The 25,241-nt window shown below is 45.2% G+C and overlaps 1 protein-coding gene across 1 annotated transcript; it reads left to right on the plus strand.

The window, feature by feature from the left end:
* The first annotated feature begins 39 nt into the window (after positions 1-39).
* On the plus strand, positions 40-24,535 carry LOC147443852 (uncharacterized). Its single transcript, XM_086526662.1, has 3 exons — positions 40-193; positions 24,050-24,138; positions 24,221-24,535. Exons 1-3 carry the CDS (start codon positions 161-163, stop codon positions 24,369-24,371), a joined length of 273 nt encoding a protein of 90 aa, XP_086382788.1. The 5' UTR covers positions 40-160; the 3' UTR covers positions 24,372-24,535.
* Positions 24,536-25,241: the final 706 nt, after the last annotated feature.

Raw genomic sequence — 25,241 nt, forward strand, 5'->3', positions numbered from 1 at the left:
TTTCAAAGGGGGAGGCCTTGTTTTTGGTCTTGCACCAGTTTGATAATGTATATGTGTAACGTTGCCGCGTGTGCAACACTCAATGGTAAAATTTTGCATTGCGCAATCGCCATTCGGGCATATTGCGGACTAATAGCAGCAGCGGCAGCAGGGAATCAAAATGGGCGGAGGCAACCGCTGGATCCGACCTGAGGTGCTCATCTTCTTCTTGAAGCTTCTGATCTGCCGACCCCCCTTTCGTAGGTTAGGGTTTAATTGTCAAATCTCTGTTTGACGTATTGTCCACCTTTTCAAGGGATCGATCCATCGCTTTTCTATTGACATTAGCTGTATGTATTCGCTGAATTTTCCAACATGTTCACGAAGTATACAGTAGACCCATGTGCCAAGGTGGGAAGGCTGCATTGACGCTCAGATTCAATTGATGGCAGTCCCCCATTGGAAGATTTCTTGAGCAACCCTCTGTCTTAGTTGAAATGGAATGCTTTTTCTGGTTTAATTTATCTTATAAGTTGGCGTCTTTGATGTGCACAGAAATTGTTTATTTGTTTGTTCCTACTTTCAAACTTCCTTTTATTCCAAGAAGTGCAAATGTTGCAAAGGAGGTTGGCTAGGGATTACTGCATCAATATTTCATGGTTGTGTTTAATTTGGTTACTTTGGTCCGCCACTTTGTACAAAGTTCTATTCAAAATAAGCTTCTGATTCATTGTACACTTCCCTTTTAGTCTGAGGCATCTTTAAGTTGTTAGAGTTTTGGGGGTCATCTACCGGGTATTTTTCCTAAATCAAGGGAGAGAGGAGGGCTTCTTTGTGGCTACGCCGAGCCTTGCAAGGTTTCTCTCTATCGGCAGATCTTTGGTGGTGCCAGTTGCAGGGCTTGTGCTTCTCTCTCAAGTCTCTCAATTCTCTTGGAATAGTTTCCCACGACGTTAAAATACTCTTCTTTTCTCTCTCTCTCTCTCTCTCTCTCTCTCACCAGCCAGTGGCAATTCCATTTTTGTTTATTTTCTCTTTCTTTGGGGAATTTCGTTTGTTTTACCTTTTGGAAACACCCCTCTGGAAATCTAACTGCCTTGCATTGCATAGTGAGTGTGGAACTGTTCAGAGAGAGTCCAGGCCTGAGGGCTAAAGAGCACTAAGGTTGGACAAGGACTATGGTTAGCCAAAGTGGGGTCATTGGCCAGCCAAAGCGGAATCCTTTGCTACATAGGCTACATTTCAGTTCTGGGTGTGGCTGCAGTGTACAAAGAGGGTCAGATGACCTAGAAGAATTTAATGGCAAAAACTCCTAAATTTTAGGGAATGCTATTTTTGGACGGCAAAATGTCTTCGCGTCATTACGTACAGTTTGACATGGGGATCATTTTGTTACTCTGTGGCCAAGTCAACAGAGGCTGCAGGTGAGATATTTTTAGACCCGAGGGTCTAAAGCGGGAAAATGTACAAATGAGTGACACTTGGCACTTTGAGGCCAGTTTACTACTTAAAGAGAAGGCAAAAACGTGATTTTCAGCTATGAGCTCGTTTTTGAGTGCTGTCACAGGTGGGAGAGCTTCAATGGAGTGTTGGCTTACCCTCTATGTAAAGTGAGGTGCAGGATGTCATGACTTGCACACCTCTCACTGCTCTCTCTCTCCCCTATTCTTTATGGTTATGCCCCTCTAGTGGGCTCATCAGATTGACCAATGTACAGTTGTGTGGGTTCATGCGCGATTGACGAGGCAAGAGCCTCTTGCACAGGTACTGGATAAGCTAGCGGCTAATCCCCCGCAGGTACAGGTGATTCGGAGAGGTTTCACGTGCGAAATCTCGTCCGATTCAAAGGGCAAGTAGCCCTACAGGTGCGGGAGCTCGAGGACTTGCTATGGATGCGACCGGCACGCGAAACGGAGCCCAAAACAGTGAATTACAGCCTGCTGTGTATTTTTGTAGGTTTAGGGTTTTGGCCCTAAACGGACCCTAATATCCCCGGGAGGTTCAGGGACGCGAGGGGACCGCCGTACAAGTGATCTGGCGCATTTTTGGGGCAGAAAACAGAGAATTCAGCGTGCTGCAGATTCTCGCCAGGTTTTGCAAAGTGCCCGTATGCGTCGGGAAAGTCATCCAATGCGTGGGGATATTGATTGTGAAGGGTCCTAGTATAGTTATGTTGCCGAAATCGGGCCAGAACAGAAGAAATTCAGCCCAGATTGTGCGGGGCAGCTTGTAGGGAACCACAGCTTTTATTCCCTCTTTTAAAGAATAAAGAAATACCGAAAGGGACGCCTATTTAGGGGCCAATCTGGTGTCTGACTCGCATACAGATGCATTCTAGCATCTGTATCCCATTCCCCTCTCTTGTGTCATTATAGCACAGGTAGAATAGATGACTAATAATGGGTGAAAGCTAAATCAAGGTTTGAATTAAAGTCTACCGCCCTTTTTGAAGTTAACAGGCCGGTTTTACTCTCTCTCTCTCTCTCTCTCTCTCTCAAGTCTCTCCTTCCTGCCTCTGTCCTTCGCCAGTGCTCTGATGTTTTCACCCTTTCGGTTGCACTTTGACTTGGCAGTGCTCTGATGTTTTCACCCTTTCGGTTGCACTTTGACTTGGCATCAGAGCCTATGCTTGCGAACGCCAGGGGTGTGTTTTGAAAAGGTGCTGATTGGGGTTCTGATTTCCAGCCAGCTGTAGGACGACTTGTGGCTGTTTTTTTGTCGCGGAGATGTCTCCTTCTGTTTTGTTTTAGCATCCAGAGAGGGGTGTCAGTGTTCTGTCTCGACTCATCACAAAGAACCCTTGTGGATTCTTGTTTTACAGTGGCGAGCGTTCCAAGAAGTGCTACTGCATTTTTGGCCAGGAAGAGGATGCATTCATGGATGCATTTTGATGGCAAGGAGGGGCTGATGTGTACCGTTTCAGCCGAGATCCAATTTTGTGTGCTTGCATGTGTCCAAGATAGCAGAGTTGATGCCAAGATTTTGACAGAAGAGGACTTTAGGATTAGAGTCAGAATAGAGTTATAGGGATGCCATGCCTTGAGACTGGAAGGTGAGTTCCAGAGGTGAGAACCTTGGTTCTTGAGGATTTTGAGTGAGGAACAGAGGTTCCAAGGACTAGAGTTTTGCCCTGAGATTAGGAAGCAGAGGCTTCCGAGTTCCATGGAGTTTGAGTGACTCTGAGATCTAGAATGGATGTGGTAATATGTTTGGTTCAAGTGCTTGTATGATGACTTCTCCCGAGTAATAAAGATACTCTTTACGGGGAGGGGGAACTAGCCCATCTTGTTTGGTCCTCAATACCGTGTCAACCCTCTCTCTCTCTCTCTCTCTCTCTCTCTCTCTCTCTCTCTCTCTCTCTCGTCTCTATACATCAATCGACTCCAGTTTTAAGTGATAAATTCTGTAGTTGACATTGTTATACGCTCTCGTTTGTGACATGCAGCTTCTGGCAGAGTGGGGTAACCTGAAAATGCTTGCCACGAAAATTGTGCCAGACTACAATCGGAGGTTCCTAAACATCTACCTTTAGATGTCTCTCTTCAAATTGATAACCTGTGGGGATCAGTGTGAATGCTATATCACTGGATTGTCATTACCGCTATATAAGTAGTGTTTGTCCAAGCAAGTTTCTGCTTTAGACGAGCTTATTAAATATGCTGCGATTGGCTACAACCTATGAAAGGAACCGAAACATAGCGCAGAGTGGAAAGCCTGTTCTCTTTTGAGTTCGACAAACCAAGACGCATGATTTGGAGTTTGCTTTGTCTTTAGAAACTATTGAATTTTGTTTGCAATTTGTTCGAAATGGACTTTATCTTTTGAACTTGTCTTGGCTTCGATTGAGTTTGCGTGACTCTGGTTTCGATTGGATTTTGCCTTAAGAATAACATATGGCTCGGACATTTGTGTCTAGCCCCTAGGAGGAGTATTCAAGTAAACTTTGTGCTTGAAAATATTGAATAGCTCATGAGTCGAGTCTTGATCATGGGAGGAGTTGTAACAGACTTGGACACTCCAAGTCAAGAATCAATCGCGACAGCACCAAATAACCACTTCAAAACAATTCACAGATGACAATAGATTTGCGCTCTAATACCACTGTAACAGACTTGGACACTCCAAGTCAAGAATCAACCGGGCCAGTGCAAATCTATTGTGATCTGTGAATTGTTTTGAAGTGGTTATTTGGTGTTGTCGCGGTTGATTCTTGACTTGGAGTGTCCAAGTCTGTTACAGGAGTATTCATGTGAATGTGTAATTGGAAACCTCTAGACGATGTAAGGAAAGAGTACGGAGAGCGTTTAGTTGTAAATGGAACCTTCGAATGACGCAGGCTGCGGTCTGGGGAGCGTTTGGTTGTATCAGGCCTGTGAATCTCATGGCCAAGACTGCGGTTCTTGGGGGAAGTATTTATGGGGAAGCGTGCCTTTGAATTTCTCATGGCTTGGGACCTCGGTACTCAAGGGGAGTATTCATTGGAAAATTTATGTCTATGTCTTGTGATTGCATCTGTGTTGCATCGTGATGTGTCAACCATAAAATATATTCCAAATTGGGAGAGATTGCTTGGGTATGTGAGTTTAGTGCATCGAGACACCCCTTCAAAGATCCTCACGGTTTGGGTGTGATGGCGAACTTTGCTATGCGAGAATATCAAGAGTTTCGAATGGAATGAGAAAACTGATTGACCCTCTGATTTTTGAACTAACTTGATTGAGTTTGCAAGCCTAATTGCGGACGATTACTTTTCTTTCAAGAGGGGGCTATGTCACAAACTGTTGATGTGGCAAACCCAGAAGACCTAACCATCTTGCAAAAGATGGTCGAGGGGCCTAAACCCTAACAGAAGAAGAAGAAGAAGAAGAAGAAGAAGAAGACGACCTAGCCAACTAATTGAAGATGGCCGAGGGACCTAAAACCGAAAGGGGGTTAGGAGGCGTAAAACCCAAAGGGGGTTAGGATTAAAAATCCTAACCCTTACCAACTTACAAATTTTGGCAGAGGGGCCTAAAAACCTAGCAAAAGCAGAAGCACAATCAAATTGCATAAGAAGATGACGTGGCTGATGTGTATGACAAGACCGTGTTTTGCGGAAGTGGCTCATGAGGTGGCAGTGCCCTCTGCACATTTGTTTTTGATTTTGGTGCTTTTGCATATATTGCTTTTCATAGTAGTTGCTTTTGGGGAGGCCAAGGGCCTTTAAATATGTATGAAAGGCACTCTCTTTGGCATCCTACCTTGTGAAGGAGTAGAGCAGCGCCCCAGAGTTGTAACATTGTGGAAGCAGTATAAAGAAATATTGAAAAGGGCGCCAGGGTTTGGGTCATTGCAATATGGGAGTGCCACTCCGTGTCTCTCTCTCTCTACGTACGACATGTAAACCCTATATGTGTGGGTCTCCCCCGGGCGATGGGCAGCTTGTGGGGAGGTGTTAGCATCTAAGATATGCCGTGTAACATTAGTGCATTTCATACTCGAGCTCTTAGCAACTAGTGCTCACATCCGACGGCTTGCAACTCAGCAGCTGGCTCTTACTAGTGCTCTCAACAAGGCAGTTCGTGCTCAGCCAATGCTCAAAACAGGGCGTTTCGCGCTCAGACAGCGGCTCAATACAAAGCACCCTACAACGGTTTCCTCTACATCTCCACCAATACACTGTACTGGCAGCATTCAAGGCTGCGTTAGTGGCGAGGCCAAGTCTCACTTGCTTTCAGTCGATGGCCAATACTCTGTCGTAGCATCTTCTTCAGAGAAACGACTCTGTCCATTCATCAACGACTCTGTCGCAGCATCTTCTTCACAGAAATCTACGTTAGTGGCAAGGGTAGGTCCATTTTAAGGGGTCCTTAGACCTTGTTCACACAGTCAGGATGTCGAATGGTACTCCAATTGCTCACACAAGCAGGACTTCTCTTGCGGTGGAAGTAGGTGCACCAAGGAAGGACTTTGCCGCTCGACAAGAAGCAAGAATTACAGATCTGGAGGCTAAAGTACAAGAACTCATCGAGGAGAACGGGAAGCTAAAGGAGCGCTTGTGTAAACTGGAGGATGGGAAAGAAGTAGAGAGTCAAGCTTTGCTTGCAAAAGCAAAGGAAGTCGAATCCTCCTTCGCCGAGAGTGTCATGGAGGTACAAAAGAAAGCTCACGAGGAAGCATAGAAGAAGATCGACACCAAGATACAAGCGGCCCTACAAGAGTGCCGACTACAAGAATCTCTTGGCCTCAAGGTCAGGATTGGAGGGCTGTGTCCCGCATGGTGCTCTGACGAGGATACCCTCGAAGAAGCGATCACCAAACTCAATGACATTCTTCTACCAATTCATATTGAGCCCGAAATTGTTTCTTGGATCGACACACATAGGCATGCGCCACCCAAGCAATGCATCCTCACTTTCAAGGACAAAGAGGAGCGGATCAATTTGCTACGCCAATCCCGACCCTTGAAGGGAACAAAGTTGTGGATCGCTGAAGAACTAACCATGACGCAACTCAAGATGAAAACAAATGAACTCAAGAGGGTGCATGAAGCCCGCAAGCAAGGTAAATGGGCAGTCTATCGAGGCGGTAAAGCCATTGTTCAAGGGTTTTGAACTCCCAAACCGTCTATCTCCTCACCTGAGCCCCCATAGGCTTTTGTTCTTTTCTTCTATCCTTTTGATGGACCCTCATATGTATCAAACATCCTCACATATTTGGAGCGATTGCTATGTTTTGTTTTTGGTCCCATGGGTCATATTTGATCTCCGTGGACGATAATCCAATCTCTCTCTTTCTCTCTCTCTCTCTCTCTCTCTCTCTCTCTCTCTCTCTCTTTGTTCAGTTGTTTTGAAGTGCTAAGAGTGTTCCAGTTTGTTCTTTTTTAGTTGGCACGTGGTGCCCTCTTGTTACATTGTCTTAAACACCACTAGGCCAGTAAAATGTCGGTCCAACAAGTAAATGTACAAATCGTGACACCCTCAACATTGAAGAAGAGGAAAACTGGTATCGCTGTATGTGCCTTGATAGGGAGTCGAGCAAATTTTCTACCATAAGCAAAGCTGGTCAATCGGTAAGCGAGGTCATCAAGTGAAGCTCCATCGGCAACTAGTGGCAAGGATGTTACAGATTTTGTCTCAAACTGTTGACGTGTCAAGCCACTGAAGAACGGAGCCAACCTGCAAAATCGGTCGAGGGACCTAAACCCTAAGTGGCAACAACGGAAGAAGTTTTATCAATTTACAGAACCTTGTCGAGTGGGGGAGATTTTAAAAGAAGTTCCGGGGTTCCCACGAACTTATGGGACCCCGTCCGATGTGGCCCAGGGGACCTAAAGACAATAAATAAAGTAGGAGCCACTTACACACACAGAAGATGCGTAAATTGTTGATGATGTGACAACTATATGGATGTCCGCGTTTTACGCTGATAACGTGGCATGCTGTACGGACGCTCACATATTGCGTTGGAAGGTGATGCCGTGGTGGGTTGTACGGACGGCCCACTGTGCAAGCTTTTGAGCACCAGATGCTTTTAGAATTGGATGCTTTTCATGTACAGCTTTGGAATAGGCCCAGGGCCTTTAAATATGTGCCATGGGCTCAGTATTTGGCACGTGGCAGGCTGATAACGTGGCAAGCTATACGGATGTCCGCGTATTGCGCTAGAAGGTGATGACGTGGTGGGTTGTATGGACAGCCCACTGCGCAAGCTTTTTAGCACCAAATGCTTTTAGAATTGGATGCTTTTCATGTACTTCTTTTGAATAGGCCCTGGGCCTTTAAATATGTGCCATGGGCTCAATATCTGGCACGTTTTCCCGTGGGAGTGCAAAGGACAGAGTACCTGCTTATACCGAGTTGATGCAATATAAAGAAATACCGAAAGGGGCGCCAAGGTTTGGGGCCAGTGCTCTCTTGGGTGGAACTTTGCCACTCCCTGTCTTGTGTGTCGTGCATCTCTTTCAGTTCGATTGTTATTTGAAGTACTAAAAGTTGTTCAGTCTATTCTTTTCTGTTGGCACGTGGTGCCATCCCGTTACAGTGGTATCAGAGCTTCAAGCGTGTGCTTTTCTGAAAGCATACTGGTCCTTCAAGAGCATACAGAGCAAGTTAAGCAAGTTATCAAAGAATCTTCGTGTCTCTACCCCGCACTTATTAGCCACTCCCACCCTTAGTCCATCACGCATCAGGTGTGCTCCCGTCTTCATCGCCCTGTCTTACAGGGCATAATTCATAAAGAACCCAAAACCACATTGTGTTCATGGATTCGGCAGAATACCTGTAGTTTCTCCTCGACGAGCTTCACGAATCGCGACATTCTTTCACGACATCCACAACAGAATCTCCCGATGCTGCAGGGTTTCCAATAGTTTCTAAATTACATGTTACCTCCTCAAATGCCTTAGGTGGTACCTCCTCCTTCGACACCAGAAAATGCGAGAGCTTCCAATTGGCAACCTTCCTAGCTGTGTGTTGCGATTGAGGGAGTCTTCAGGAATATGGTGAAGCAATCTGATCCTGATCCAGTGCAACCACCTTTGCCACCGGCGTTGCCCCCACCCCCCACCACCACCTCCACTAGGCTACAATGGTTGGAGCTCGTATGGATACCCTTACTATCCGTACCCGGGATATGTGCCTAATTAATTGAAGGATTTCAAAGATGGCAGCACGATAGTCAAAATTTTCACCTTTTCTGGGGTGAAAGATCAGAAGAAAGCATTGCAGTTCCTACAGCAAGTCGACAATATCTATGCATTGGAGAACTATACAGAAGAATCCAAGATTTCTCGAGCAGCAAGATTTATCAAAGATAGTGCTATGCAGTGGTGGGATTCAATCGCGACACAACCGCATGCTCCAAGGACTTGATAGGCTTTCACGACAATATTTGCATGCAATTATATGACTTCTCTCTTGGACTTGTCAGAATGGGGCAACTTGAAAATGCTTGCCATGGAGACCATGGATGACTATAACCAAAGGTTCTCGACGTCTTACCTTACGATATCTTCCTCTAAGTTCATTCCCTTGAAGGACCTGTGCGAGCGATACACCATTGGACTACTATCACCATTGCAGGAATATTGTCTGTCCAGCAAGTCTCAACCATGCAAGAGCTTATGGACCATGCCGTGGTCGGCTACAAGCTGATGAAAGGAAAGCTAGAGTTTACTACAGAACCAACTGTAGCCAATAATCAGAACTCTCGGCAACAACGAATAAATTCTCGAGATTCTCGTGAAAGTCAAGTGCAAAGGGCTCGTTTGATGCCTCATCAACGAGACACCTTATTACAAAAAGGCGGATGCTTGTAAACAAGGCATAACTGTTTTGGCTGTCCCCTTCGCACTGAGCGCCCAGCGGAGCCGACGCTCGCGCCGACGATTGACAGAACCCTAGGACCATCTCCAACCAAATGAGCTAAACCGGCCATTGGCCTTATACCTAACATCTATGGCATAAGCCTTGAAAGTACAAATGAATTGTGTTGAGCATATGGCAAAGTCAACGGCTTCAAAGCCCTGATCTTCTTTGACCCGTGAGCTACAGAGAACTTCATCCATCCAGACTTCCTGAAGCAGACACTTTGATTATGATGCAAAGGGTGGAGAACTTGAAGGAGAAAGTGGTACCCTCATTGGGGCTCTTTCAGTAACTATCCAAGGATATCATGGAAAAGCCGATTTCCATGATATGAAGTTAGGCAATTGTGACGTTCTCTTTGGCATGCCTTGGTATGACAAGAATGATGCGACTCTCTAGATCTGGAACCGAACCATTACCTTGATGCAGAACGACAAGCTAGTCATCCTTAAAGTTCAGATGTTCGAACAAAAACCCGATTGATTTTTCGTTTGTATTTAGATACTTTTGAGCTTTGATACTATTTGAAATTTGTTTGAAATTGATGGAATCTGTTTTAAACTTGTCTTGGTCCCGATTTGAATTGTTTGACTCTGGTTTTGATACCGGTTTCAATGTTTGGTGATTTACTCCCGAGAGGAGTATTGAAGAAAATTGATGTTTGAGAATGCTTGCTCATACTCATGGCTCGAACCCTTGTGGTTATTTACGGGGGGAGTATTGTTTGTGGTGTTGTTACTCATGGCCTCGGCCTGGATAGTTATTTACAGTACGTGTGTGTGTGTGTGGAGGGGGGGGGGGTGTATTATTAAGTCTTGAGCAGTGGTTACTCTTTGCACCTCCAAGCGACGCAAGCTACGGTCTGGGGAGCGTTTGGTTGTAAAAGGCCTCTATATCTCATGGCCCAGAGCTCTTTAGGTTATTTGTGGGAGGAGTGAGAAAGGAGTCGTTGAACAGCTCATGTCCTGGAACGGGATGGTTATTTGCAGAGGGAGTATTGATCGGCGACTATATGTTTCTCTGTCTTGTAACATGCATATGTAAGCATTTGTGTTGCCTTGTGATGTGCCAACCACTGAATATTCCTAATTGGGTGAGGTTGCTTGGGTATGTAATTTTAGTGCATCAAAACACCCGTTCAAGATCAACGCGGTTTGGGTGTGATGGCTTATTTTGCTACGGCGGAATATCAAGAGCTCCGATTTGGAATGAGAATATGCTCCTTTTTGGATGAGATTTTCTGGGAAGTCAACAACCCACCATATCAAGAACTCCGATTTGGAATGAGAAAACTGATTGTTCCTCGGAATGACTCTCTGAAATTTTTGAGCTAACTTGAGTTGTTTAGTGTAATCGCGGACAATTACTCTTCTTTCAAGGAGGGGGAATGTCACAAACTGCTGAAGTGTTAAGTCGCTGAAGAACGGAGCCAACTTGCAGATTGTCAGAAGTGCGCCTGTGCACAGAGAGAGAGAGAGAGAGAGAGAGAGAGAGAGAGAGAGAGAGAGAGAGAGAGAGAGAGAGAGAGAGAGAGAGAGAGAGAGAGCACATAACGCTGGTGTAGGGGATTGCCCCCCTGACTACCAGAGCATTAAAGATTTGTCAATACAATGTCAGTCTATATGTGAGATGTGTGGCAGACCCCTCATATATAAGGGGTACTGGCCTAATCTCTAGAATCTCATAGTTCCTAGGAACGGTTAATCGGAACGGGGAATGGGGAACGGCAACTGGTATAAAATGCCATTCCTTGTTTTGGACACTCACGTCTGAAACACGGAACGGGGTTTTGGAACGGGAAGCTAGATTGGGAACGCGGAACGGCAACCTGAAAAGAGCCATTCCATGTTACTATGCTCTAGACAAGTGAAAAATAGGGCGCCCCCTCAATGGGGACTCAGATAAGTGGGCGTTGACCAAAGTCGCCACCATCCAATAATGTGACCTAACATGAAATGCAGTGGGTGGCCAGTGTCACAAGGCGGGCACCACGTGCCAATAGAAAAGAACAGACTGAACAGACTTTTAGCACTTCAATAACAACTGAACTGAGAGAGAGAGAGAGAGAGAGAGAGAGAGAGAGAGAGAGAGAGAGAGAGAGAGAGAGAGAGAGAGAGAGAGAGAGAGATAGATAGATAGATTTTATTATCGTCCTCGGAGGTCAAATATGACCTATGGGACCAAAGTTACATGTGATGTAGTATGTGTACGGCTGATGAGTGACTCTCGATGCTCCAAAATTGTAGTGATGAGAGTCGCAATGGAGAGCCCACACTTTGGCTGGGAGAGGAAAGTGTGTAGGTCTAAGTTATGGCTGAAAATGTGAGAGAAGCAAGTTCGGATGTGATCAAAAGCTGAGCACTCTAGTAGTGTGTGGTACTCAGACTCTCGAACTTGCAGTGAGCATAATGTGCACAATCGATTTGACTCTTCTCCATTGTCCCAACGCCCTATCTCGCATCGAAGGAAATGGGAGCTAAGCCGAATTGCTGCGATAGTGCGTATCGCAGACAAGGGAATAGGCTCAAGCATGTAAGTGTGAGTACGGTTTCCTCTCTCAGCGAAGAACATGGTTTTGTAGTTGGGGGCAATATAGGTGGTGTAATGTATGAAGCGTGACCCACCGGATTTCTCCCAAGCCGTAATACATTGGCGTTGTAGAAAAGCTTCATTCACTTGAGAGTCAATTGAAGCATCATGTAGCAAGTGTAATGCATCCCATCCCACTTCTTTATGTCTTGCATCCATCCCGTGCTCAAGATCTTGCTTTTATGCGTCTTTTGAACTTTTTTGCTTGCGAGAGAGAGAGAGAGAGAGAGAGAGAGAGAGAGAGAGAGAGAGAGAGAGGCGACACGGAGTGGCGGAATTCCACCCCAGAGAGTATTGGCCCCAAACCTTGGCGCCCCTTTCGGTATTTCTTTATATTGCATCATCAAAGTACAAGCCGGTACTCCAGACTCTGCACCTTCTCCAGGAAGCATGCCAGAGAATGAGCCCTAGCCTCATATTTAAAGGCCCTTGGCCTGAAAAGCAGTTTATATGAAAAGCTTTCAAACTCAAAAGCTTCTCGTCCAAAAAACATAAAAAGTTTTCAAAAACTTCTGGTCCAAAAAGCAATGCCAAAAGCTGCCAGCGCAATTTACGAAAATCCGTACAGCCTGCCACGTCATCATGTCAGCGCAATTTTCGGAATTTGTCTGCTGCCTTAGGGTTAGGGTTGGGGTTTTTGGCAGAAATTAGGGTTGCAGGTTTTAGGGTTAGGGTTTTCTGAATTAGGGTTTGCAGCAATTAGGGTTTCTTGCAAAAATTAGGGTTTGCAGGTTTTAGGGTTAGGGTTTTCAGAATTAGGGTTTCAGCAGTTAGGGTTTTTGGCAAAAATTAGGGTTAGGGTTTCTGCTCTCGGGCAACCACATCATCACTTCTTCTGTTACTTGTTCTTCTTAGGGTTTAGGCCCCTCGGCCGACATCTGCAAGTTGGCTCCCTTCTTCAGGGCTTTGACACGTCAACAATTTGTTACAGCTAGCCCGTGTCGCCACTGAGTAAGAGCATGGATAACCGCCAAAAGGTCTTTCTCATAAATCTGTGCTGTCAATTCCGGCCTTGAAAACAATCGGCTCTCATAGGCAATGACATGGCCTTCTTGCATTAAGACCGCACATAGACTACGACCACAAGCATCACAATATACTTCGAATGACTTTTGCAAATCCGGCAAAGTCAAAACTGGTCCTGTAGTCAATTTCTCTTTCAAAGTTTGAAAGGCAGTCACCTCTATGGGTCCCCACGAGAAAGGGACTCCTTTTTGTGTCAAGATATGCAAAGGGGAAGCAACCAATGCAAACTTTCTAATGAACCGCCGGTAGTAAGAACATGGGCCCAAAAAGCTTCTAACTTCATGGACATTCTTCAAATCGGGCCAATCACGTATAGTCTCAATCTTGGCCGGGTCCATTTGAATTTTGTACTCTTGCTACTGAGACGATGTGTCCCAAAAAGTGTATCTCCGGTAAGAGAAATTCACTCTTCTTGGCATTGATCACCAACTTGTGATCTCGCAATGCCTGAAAGACCTGTAGCAGATGTTGTCTATGTTCAGCCTCATCCTTGGAGAAGACTATAATGTCATCAAAGAAAGTGCCAACAAAAGATCTGTACTCTGAAAATCTTGTCCATTATTCGGTTAAAAGTCACTGGAGCATTAGTAAGGCCGAAAGGCATCACCAAAAATTCATATAAACCGAAGCTCTTTCGAAAAGCTGTCTTGTAGACAACTCCTGGCTTGATTCGGATCTGATGATATCCGCTTTTCAAATCAATCATGCTGAAACAAGAGTATCCCTGTAATCTATCATCGATCCTCGGAATCGAAAATCTGTTCTTGATGGTGATTTTATTGAGAGCTCTATAATCAATGCACATTCTCCAAGATCCGTCTTTCTTCAAAAGCAACAATACCGAAGAGCAGTAGGGTGAAGTACTCGGCTGGGTAAGACCCTTTTCCAAGAGGTCTTTTACTTGGTGCATAATCTCTTCATTCTGGGCTTGGCTCACACGGTAAGGTGGCTGGTTCGGTGGAGTGCTTCCAGGTATCAGATCAATAGTATGATCCTCAAGACGAGATGGTGGCAACTCGCCTGGCAGGCCCTCAGAAAAGCAATCGGCATGAGTGTGGAGAAAATCTTGGCGTTCTTTATCAAGGTCAAAACATATTCGACCTTCAATCATCATTCAGTTCTCTCTAGAAAATCGAGTAAAGAAACTGAATTCATCAAGTACAATCTCTTTACCCTTCACTTGCCAAAGTCGCTTTCTCAGCCCGATAGTCAACCATGGCGTTGTTCTTGTGGTACCAAGGGATTTCGAGGAGGACGTCACAACCTCCCAAGGGCATTACGTAGAAGTCCTCGTGCCCTAAAAACCCCTGACTTTGCAAACGAAGTTTGCCAATGATCGGTGTAATGGCAACATCCTGTCCGGGTGCCGCTAGAACTGCCTCCGCCTGTGGCCTTAGCCTGTCGAACGTAATTCCAAGTCGAGCCGCCAATTCAAGAAGTTGGCCTTGGCTCCTCCATCCAAGAAAAATGAGGGCTTCCTGATCTTTCACTTTGCCCTAAGTGCGGCAAAGTTTTGTACTTTCGTCAATCGTGCTTGGGTCAGTACCCATTCTATCTGGAACTAGTCCTGCTTTCATCTTGCCTTTTCTTCCACGTTCCTCAGCTGCTCTCGAACTCTCTGGCCTGTCTTCATTCTGTTCTTGCTGTGCCTTTTTAGGGCACTTCGCGGAGACGTGCCCATGTTCCCCGCATCCGAAACACTTCCCCTCTTTGATGTAGTTGGCACTCTCTCGAAGAGAGCGGGGGTCGTGAATCCTTGTCTTTCTTTTCTTGGGAACTATTTCTCTTTCTACTTTCATGAAGTCTGTTGGGTTCTCTGAGTCAAGATCCCATCAGTGGGGTAAGTTATATTGCTTGAATGTATGGCAAAATCTCGTTTCGCATGACCCATCAATTCTTGAATAGAATTTGAATTTTGTTCCAAGCAGTAGTCTCGGATCTTTGTAGGAAGTCCGCAATAAAACCTCTCAATCTGTTCTTTAAACGAGACCTTCTTAAATGAAGAGGCTGGCAGAAAAGAGCTCCAAAATTTCTCGCAATAAGCGTCCAAAGATGATTCCAAAGCGGTTCGTATATCTTCGTACTCCCGAGTCAGCCAAGAAGAAAATAAAGAGCCTTTTGAATTTCAACCATGTAACTGGAGCTTCCTTCCTTAGAAGAAGAGTGGACCACCATGTTCGAGCATCTCGAAACCCAAAAAAGGATTCAAATTTAATCGATTGTCCACCTTTAAGTTTTTTTGTTTTCTTGCTCTTGTCTTTGAGGAAGTCATATTGGTTGGCTCTGTAGAAGTGCTTCTTTTCAAGAGTGCTTGTCCTTGTCTTTCCGCTTTTGTGCACTCGTTTGTCTTTTCGGCTTTCCTCCCTACTTGAGAGGAGAAGTGATGGCCATACGCCATCTCGAGTAAATCTTATCAATCGGGTAATTCTTCAGGTGTTTCGCCAATCTCGGGTCCCTAGAGTACTTAATCAATCTATTCACACATATGCCACTTTGCAGTCGACGTTTGTACTCCTTTCTGGCAAACTTGTCCGAGAAAAATTTGCCCAAATCTTCATTCTTTTGTTCAGTTCCTGCACCGGAATTTCAACTTTTCTTTGCCTTCCCACTGACAGGTGTCATCTTTGTCAGATTCTTCACGAGAACTCATGTGTAATCTGGGATTCTTTATTGCTTTATGCCCTGTAAGACAGAGCGATGAAAACAGGAGTGCGCCCGGTGTATGAAGGGTGGGAGTGTCTAATAAGTCCAAGGTCGGGACACGAAAATTACACATCTAAGTGCTGTAAAAGGATCGGGTCCTCCGTAGAAGAAGAATCTTTCTGTGCTCTGATACCATTGGAACAAACTTGGACACCCCAAGTCAAGATTCTACCGCGACACATCAGAGATTCACTTCAAAACAGTTCACACTTCACAATTAAGTCGACATGGCCCGGTGAGTTTTGTGCCTAGAGATATTGGCCCCAAAGACTGGCGCCCCTTTCGGTATTTCTTTTTGTATTAATATGTGTTCAAAGTACAAGAGAGTGGGTAGGTGCTCATTCTCAGACTCTGCATCTAGATGCTCTGAGAAGTGAGGCCCTCCCTGCCCACTTGTTTATTGGTACAAGGGATGCCCAAAACCAGAGCCCCAAAAGCATTCAACTTTTAAAAGCTTTTAATTTTAAAGCAATGGCCCTAAAGCAGTGCTAAATCAGCCAGCGAATTTCAACGAGTGTAGAAGCAAGAAATCCGTATGGGAGGCCACGTTAGTAGCTCCGCGAATTGCGCCACAAATTTCGGGATTTTCGTACGGCAGTCTGTTAGCGCTTTTTGCGGGTCCGTACTGCCATGTGTCAATGTGTATGTGTCCCCGGGTCTGCTGCGACTCTGTGAGTGTGTCCAGGAGCATGCCACGTCACCCATTTGTGACAGCAAGTGATGACGTGGCAGGTTGTACGAATGGCCCTTTCTGTAAGCTTTTGAGCACCAGATGCTTTGAGAACTTTTAGAGCTGGATGCTTTTCATGTATCGCTTTTGATTAGGCCCAGGGCCTTCAAATATGTGCCATGGGCTTAGTCTCTGGCATGTCTTCGTGTGGGAGTGCAAAGGATAGAATACCTGCTTGTACTGAGTTGATGTAATATAAAGAAATACCGAAAGGGACACTAGGGATTGGGGCCAATGCTCTCTTGGGGTGGAACTCCACCACTCCTTGTCTCGTGTATCATGCATCTTTTTCAGTTTGGTTGTTATTTGAAGTGCTAAAAGTTGTTCAATTTGGATGCTTTGAGAACTTTTAGAGCTGGATGCTTTTCATGTACCTCTTTTGAATAGGCCCAGGGCCTTTAATATGTGCCATGGGCTTAGTCTTTGGCACGTCTCCGTGTGGGAGTGCAGAGGACAGAGTACCGGCTTGTATTGAGTTGAAGCGATATAAATAAGTATCGAAAGGGACGCCAGGGTTTGGGGCCAGTGCTCTCTTGGGGTGGAAGTGCGTCACTACCCTGTCTCGTATGTCATGTATCTTTTTTAGTTTGATTGTTATTTGAAGTGCTAAAAGTTGTTCAATCTGTTCTTTTCCGTCAGCACTTGGTGACATCTTGTTATAGTATGTAACGGGACAGGCACCAAGTGCCAACGGGAAAGAACAGAGTGAACAAGCTTTTAAGTACTTCAAAAACAACCGAATTGAAAGAGATGCACGACACACGAAACGGGGAGTGACGGACTTCCACCCCAAGAGAGCACTGGCCCCAAACCCTGGTGTCCCTTTCGATACTTATTTATATCGCTTCAACTCAATATAAGCCGGTACTCTGTCCTTTGCACTCCCAGGCGAAGACGTGCCAAAGACTGAGCCCATGGCACATATTTAAAGGCCTTCGGCCTATTCAAAAGCTGTACATGAAAAGCATCCAAGCCTAAAAGCGTCTAGCCTTCCAAAAACAGCCAACGCCAAATTCAAAAATCCGTACAATTACCATGTCAACATGCGTAATTTGGGGAAGTCTGTACAGGTTGCCACGTCATCAACGCAAATTTGGGGCGTCTGTACAACTGCCACATCATCACGTTTTTACGCAAGGCTTTTGTGTGCGAGAATTGGTCGTGCTTTATTTAATGTCTTTAGGTCCGTCGGGCCCCATCGGACGGGGTCTCATAAGTGGGTGGGAACTACTCTAAAAATTGCCCCACTCGGCGAGGCTTTGTAAGTTGGTAAATCTTCTTCTGCTACTACTTCTTAGGGTTTAGGCCCCTCGATCGGGATCTTTAGGTCGGCAGAAGAAGTTTTATTGAGCCTCATCGAGTGGGGCAATTTTTAAAGAAGTTCCCACCAACTTTTGGGACCCCGTCTGATGGGCCCAGGGGACCTAAAGATGATAAATAAAGCAGGACCAATTCTCACACACAAAATTCCTACGTAAAAACTTGATGATGTGGCAGCTGTACAGATGCCCGCAATTTGTGCTCATGATGTGGCAGCCTATACGAACTTCCGCAAATTGCGCATGCTGACGTGGTAGTTGTACGGATTTTCGAATTTGGCGCTGGCTTTTCTTGGAAGGCCAGAATCTTTTAGAAGTGGATGCTTTTCATGTACTGCTTTTGGATAGGCCGAGGGCCTTTAGATATGTGCCATGGGCTGTCTCTAGCAGGTCTCCGCGTGGGAGTGCAGAGGACAGAGTACCGGCTTATATTGAGTTGATGCAATATAAAGAACTATCGAAAGGGGCACCAGGGTTTGGGGCCAATGCTCTCGAACTCTGCCACTCCCCGTTTTGTGTGTCATGCACTCTCTCTCTCTGTCTCTCTCTCTCTCTCTCTCTCTCTCTCTCTCATTTCAAATGTTATTTGAAGTGCTTAAAAGTCTGCTCAGTCTGTTCTTTTCCGTTGGCATTTGGTTGGTGCTTGTCCCGTTAATGTGGTATCAGAGCTTTAGGTTTGTGCTTTTCTGTACGAAAGAGCAGATAGAGCAAGATGGCGCTTCCAAAGTTTACATAAATTTTTATCAAAGAATCTTCGTGTCCCTGCCCCGGACTTACTAGCCACTCCCACTCTTAGTCCATCGAGCATCAGGCGCGCTCCCGTCTTTATCGCTCTGTCTTATGGGCATAAGCCATAAGGAACCCAAGATCACTTGTAAGAGAAGAATCAAAGATTTTTATTTTTGAGCCAATGTTTTTCTAAGAGGTAGGGCCATGAAGTGGTGGATGTCTATAGCTACCAAGCCGCACACTCCAAGGACTTCTCAAGCTTTCAAGAAATTTTTTGCCCAAAGTTACATGCCTTCCTTCGGAGTGCATCTTCTGCAGAGTGGGGTATCGTGAAATGCTTGCCACGGAAATCCTAGCAAATTACAACTTGAAATTTCTCAACATATCTTAGTGTCACGTACAGATGGCTCTGTGTGCCACGTGGATATGCTTCATCGACTTTCAGAGCCAGTTTTCCCCTTCTTCCTAGATAGGAGTGTCTAGAATCCTAGTAGGATTAGTACCGGCAATTTTGTGAGCCTTATGCTTCATCGACTACCAGAGCCAGTTTTCCCCTTCTTCCTAGATAGGAGTGTCTAGAATCCTAGGAGTAGTACCGGCAATTTTGTGAGCCTGTTCGCAGGACCTACATGTTTGGACAAATCCATTAGATTAGGTTTTCCAGCTTTGGAACCCTCTTGCATAAATAGTTTGCCCGCACGTTTTGATAGATGTTATTACACTACGGTGGGCATTTGACATGACGTGCATGTAGTTCTAGGTTAGAGGAATCCAACGAGCCATTCCCGACGTCTCGTTGGCATCGAGTGCTCCATTGCTGTCCATCATCAACATTGTCGAGTTCTGCGTTTTCAGCCCTTCATTCCTCTCACCTCGGGAGTGCAAATCAGCGTTGTGGCCATCCGCAATCCCACATTGAGAAGGATCCGAAGGTGCATCAAATTAGCCCCGGAGGTGTCTCATCTTGAGGAGTTACCAAGGTGATTTCTATCGTTCGAGTTAGTAGAGTCTGCATTGAGGTATTGCATTGTGTGTACATTCTATGTACGCAATCTAAAGCAAATACAACATGGCAATGGTGTGGGGGGCCCTTGAGAGGGTTGGTTGGGACCCCATCGGGTGTCGCTCTCTTCTTCTCTCTCTTTTTCTCTCCCTTTACACATCTCTATTGCATTTTCTGAACCCCTCTCTTCAGGGGAAAGTAAAAGAAACCATCATTCAAGCACAAAGAATCACTAACGCAAGGAAAGAAAGAAAGAAAGGATTTTGTAGAAGTGTAAAACTAGATCTTCACCGTTTCAATTTCGCTGCACCTGACATTGGTATCAGAGCTTTGAAGATTTTGCACTAATTCGCTAATCCCCAAAAAGTCTTTTGTCTCTCTTGTGTTTTTGGTTGTGTTGGCAGCCCTTCAGTGTATACTCCTCCCTCTCTTGAAACAGTAGGCTACCATTGTGTGTAGAGCCATGTGCCTTGAGTGTCGGAAAATAGCAACCAATTGTATAGCGGGTGTTGCATGCGGGGTGCGCCGACGAGGGGGTAGATAGTCTCCCGAAGATTAGTCTACGACCTTCCTTGAACCAAGAGGAGAAATCCTTGCATGGTCAAGACCCATAGCGGTATGGAGACCTCCATCAATCAAGAAGGCGAGCAAGTTCCACCCACGGATCCTCCCATTAGCCCTCCCCCTACCCCTCCCTCTTCGCCACCAAATCCCATGGATTCTATGATGCGGATGATGATGGAGATGATGATGCAGCAAGAGGAAGCACGACGTGTCGAGCGCGCGGAAACGGCAGAGCGAGAGGAACATTGATTGGCGGCCGAAGCCGAGTCTCGTAGACGGAAGCGCAAGGCGGATGCCAAGGCCCGTCAACGGGAGCATGAGGCCGAGGCCGAAGCGCGTAGGCAAGAAAGGGCAATCTTGGTGATCTCATCACCACCTCGGCGGTGCGATCTGATACTCCTTTTTTGGAGCCCGATCATGAAAAGCTTGCAAAGAGCATCGCTGAGGCAACAATTGCTACATGGACGACCAATGAACCAATTCCCCAGAAGATCACGTTCAGTAAGTATGACGGTAAGATGGCTATTGTCATTTATTCTTGGTTGCATCAATTTACATCCTATTTTGTGGTTGTTAAAAAGTGTGATAATAACAAAGTTCTCTCGGAAGTCAACGACCCATGATATCAAGAGCTCCGATTTGGAATGAGAAAACTGATTGTCCCTTGGAATGACCCTCGAGAATTTTTGAGCTAACTTGAGCTGTTTTGCAGATATACTGTAAACGCGATTACTCTTCTTTCAAGAAGGGGGAATGCCACAAATTGCTAAAGTGTCAAGCCGTTGAAGAACAGAGCAACCCTGCAAATCCCGACCGAGGGGCCTAAACCCTAAGTAGAAGCAACAAAAGAAGTTTTATCAACTTACAGAACCTCGTCGAGTGGGGGAGTTTTTAAAAGAAGTTCCAACTAACTTATGGGACCCTGTCCGATGGGGCCTAGTGGACCTAGAGACATTAAAGAAAGCAGGACCCACTTACCCACATACACACAGAAGATGCGTAAATTGTTGATGATGTGGCAGCTATATGGACATCCGTGTTTTATGTTGATGACGTGGCAGACTGTACTGATTTCCGCAATTTGCGCGGGCAGGTGATGATGTGGCAGGTTGTACGGACGGCCCTCTGCGCAAGCTTTTGAGCACTAGATGCTTTTAGAACTGGATGGTTTTCATGTATTGCTCTTGAATAGGCCCAAGGCCTTTGAATATGTGCCATGGGCTCAGTATCTGGCACATCTCCGCAGAGGACAAAGTACCGGCTTGTACCTAGTTGATGCAATATAAAGAAATACCGAAAGGGGTTTGGGGCCATCTCTTGAGGTGGAACTCGGCCACTCCCTGTCTCGTGTGTCGTGCATCTCTTTCAGTTCCGTTGTTATTTGAAGTTGTTGAATCTGTTCTTTCGCGTTGGCACTGGTGCCATCCCGTTACAGATTTAACTAAGACGAGAAAAACATAAAGAGGTAACTAGCTTGGCAGCAAAGCACAAATTATGTCAATATAAGCTGCGCCACCAGTTTCAGCACCCTTGCCGTAGCTAGTAGGACAGGAGAGCTGCCAACTCAGCACTCCGTGAAAGATGGTGCATTTGGGGCTGCAAAAGTTGGGCTGTATAGACAGACAGGGTACGGACGATTTGTGAATGATATATCTACTACGCTAAAGAGCTTCTTGGACTAAAGTTATTGAAAGCAGTTGAGTCTTGACTTAAGACTTTTTATTAATTACGTGTGATTTTTACTTCACTTTTGGAAGGCCAAGATCCTATACGATAATGGGCAGGGTTTAGTTTTAGGGGAGATTACTGGTGCATACTTGAACGAACAGTTGTAAACTTGATTTCTAATTAAAAAAGAAATACCGCTAGGGGTGCTCAACTTGAGGGCCAATCTTCTCCAGAGGGGAACTACGCCTTTCCGGTGTCATCTAAGAAGTGTGGATTTTCGTGTTTAGTTCCAGTTTTTCAGTTATCAAAGGTGTGTTCGGCTGGTTCATCTGATTTTCAAATGATTACATGGTGCAGATTTTATAGTGCACACAGATCATCAAAGTCCTACAGTACTTTTTGTCCAAACAGGTAAGTTGTCCGACAACTAGATGAGATGGGTAAACTTGTTGTCGTGGTTTCAATTTCCGATTTGTATGTTGAGGGCAAGAAGAATGTGGTTGCAGATGCATTATCTTGCAAGCCACATACTTCTGCGATCGCAATAGTTTTTCATCAAGATTTCGATGATGTGAGGGAGCAGTACGCTTCATATGCAGACTTTTGATGTGATATTTGACATATTGTAGAATTTGGGAGACAGTTTTGGGCTAACCTCTCAAGGACGGTTACGTGATGTGCAAGGAAAAGTTATGTGTGACTACTGCTTTGCGATAAAATTCGTTGACACAGTGCCATAATCCGTCTTTTGTTGGGCATAGAGGCATTGAGGCGATGTCCAAGGAGTGGAAAGCCACTTCTATTTGTCTTAGCTCAAAAAGGATTTGGATTGCTTTTGTGCGGATTGCTTGGTGTGCTAGAAGGTGGAGTATGACAGGCATAAAGCGCCAAGACTACTACAACCTTAACCGACTCCAGAAGAATCGTGGGAGAGTATTGCCATGGGTTTTGTTTTTGATCTCCTCAAGATTCAGGGTAGGCCTGATGGTATCTGGACTATAGCAGATAGATGGAGCGAGTAGGCTCACTTTGTACCAAGACATTGAAGGATGATCTATTGACTAAATCCGCCTAGATCTTCAAAGATCAGGGTTGCCTTAGTCTATTATATTAGACAGAGACCTCAGGTTCACGAGTTTGTTTTGGAGGGCTGCTGCTAGTGTGCAAGAATTTGGGGACAACTTTAAGTTCTCTCATCATTTCCATAGAGACAAATGGGCAGGCAGAGATTACCAGCTTAGTCGTGCTGACTTGTTGAAGTACTACATCTCTGATCAGAAGTCTCAGTGGGACAAACATCTGTCATGGGTGGAGTTCGCTTATAACAATACTGTTCACACGTCTTTCGGGAAGGCACCTTTTGAGATAGTATAGAATGGCAAGGAGGTCTGGCCTATCTTGTGCACCGAGTAGAAGATCTTTCAGGTATATCACTTTGTCGAGAATGTAGTGACATCTTTGGCCAAGCTAAGGAGGCTTTGCAGAAGTCTCAAGACATGCATAAGAGAGCAGCAGTAAGCATCAGATTGAGAAAGATGAAGGGAAAGGATAGGCTTTACCCAAAGCTGAGTATCAGATAATTTGGACCTTTTCAGATTTCAGAGAAGATCAATGATGTATGCTTCAGATTGAAGTTGCTAGATCCTTAAGGGGATTCACATTGCTTTTCGCGCGAGTCTTCAACAACCTTTTAAGGGACACGTGCTAGAGGATTTGGAGCCAGAGGAGCAGCCAGAGGTAGAAAAGAGACGAAATCCTTCTGTCTGAGCAGATTCTAGCGCACAAGGAAGGAAAGTGAAGGGAAAGCGGTCTGGAAATACTTGTCAAGTTTAGGAACTACCCTGCTCTTGATGCCAAGTGGATGGAGTAGCAGCAGATAACCTAGTTGTTAGAGGTGTAGTGCTGTTGAGTGTGGTGCAGTGCCTGATCCACAAGAGGGGGGCCACTTCACTACCTTGTCATAGATCAAAGGATAGAATCAACCAGTTGTGTCTTATGACATTTTGTCGGGGTGCTGAGCTGACCGCACTATGCCTGGTGACTGCTATATATGTACATGTGGTGACAGGGCATGACTCAATTGGTGTTGAGGCTGAGTTATTCTTCTACCATTCGAAGTAACAATAGCAAACTCCAACACTCCACACCTTTTCGAATTAATTAACCGATTCTTGGGCTCATCGACCTAAGGCATATGAAAAGTGTATGTATGTGTGTGCACTGCAGAAAATTGCAAAGAGAAAAGAGTATCATCAATGTATATGTAGGGCCTAGGCCTCTCATTGCTCTATTTGCTTTTGGATCAAGAAAGTTACGTTAATTCGTGTGCGCAAGGTGTAATCATGTAAATAAAAGAGTCCGTTTACATGTAAAGAACTGTTGTCTGTGGTAGGTCTACCCACTTTTTGCAGCTATAGGAGCAGCCCTTGGACTTTGTGGTTTTGCGATGGCTCGTAATCTCCTTGCAAATCCAGATGTCAGGTGTGCATGTTTTCTCTTTGACAAAGTAAGGTGCCCCACCGATTCATTCAGGCTCACTGATTTTTCCATTTTGGATGGACAGAATTAACAAGGCTGACCGAGCAGCTGGCTATCTGGAGAACTTTAAAGAAGGAGAACATTATCATCAACATGGCTTGCGGAAGATGGTGGAACATCGCCCTCCACATATATTTGCTGGCGTCAACAGAAACTTCAGTACTCCCAACGAGTGAATAGATCCTGGTTTGCAAAGGACTTGTTCTGACATTGCGGATGGGAAATTGCAGAAACTCAACTGTTTTAAGGGTTGGATTCAAGCAGTGTTCAAAAGCTTAAGCTATTTCAATGGAGTCAATGTGTGGGTTATTAACAAGTCAATAAAATATGGTTCTTGGTACTCTCTTCTCCTTTTTTCCATAATTCTCTCTCTCTCTCTCTCTCTCTCTCTCTCTCTCTCTCTCTCTCTCTCTCTGGATTGTTCCTATGAAGTTAAGAATTCTTCTCTGATTGTGTGTGTGTGAATAAGAGGACAATGGAAATATCTTTTGATTATCCAAGTGTGGTAGATTGGTTATCCCATTTCCTCTCTTTTGAGTATCAGGTCTTCAGTTTAAGACTTGTCAGATAGGTCTTTGAGGTCCCCTGGGGGTGTTTTTATGATGTTTAAAAAATCTTGTTTCTTTTCCTCCTCCTCCTCCTCCTCTCCCCCCCCCCCCCCCCCCCCCCCCCCCCCCCCCCCCCCCCTTTCCCCCGTTTATTATTTTGTATGGATTGCACTGACAAGCAAGCTTAAGAGTCGTAGCTTGTAGCTTCTCCTTTTTTGCATGCAATCTTCTCTTTTCTGTATATATTGGAGGATTTTTTGCCTTGAGAGCTGACTAGGCAGATGACTATGGATCCCTAGTGTATGCTTTTTCTTTCTAGTTGTTTGTCTTTCTGTTGTGAAGCTTCAATGTGAGAGAGAGAGAGAGAGAGAGAGAGAGGAGAAGAAGGCGCCATTGCTAGAAAAATACCTGGGTCTAGTGTAATCTCCCCTGCAGACTTTGAAATTCACTAGACTAGGTGTAGAAAAATCAACAAAAACTGCAAGATTATTACTTTGA

Source organism: Adiantum capillus-veneris, chromosome 13 (genome assembly GCF_014529385.1).
Source record: "Adiantum capillus-veneris isolate H3 chromosome 13, ASM1452938v2, whole genome shotgun sequence".
In the NCBI taxonomy this organism is placed as follows: Eukaryota; Viridiplantae; Streptophyta; class Polypodiopsida; order Polypodiales; family Pteridaceae; genus Adiantum; species Adiantum capillus-veneris.

Coding starts and splice junctions, on each gene's coding strand:
- LOC147443852 (XM_086526662.1), top strand. CDS start 161: ATGGGCGGAGGCAACCGCTGGATCCGACCTGAG. Junction 194..24,049: donor ACCGCTGGATCCGACCTGAG/GTGCTCATCTTC, acceptor TGTCTGTGGTAG/GTCTACCCACTTTTTGCAGC. Junction 24,139..24,220: donor CTTGCAAATCCAGATGTCAG/GTGTGCATGTTT, acceptor TTGGATGGACAG/AATTAACAAGGCTGACCGAG.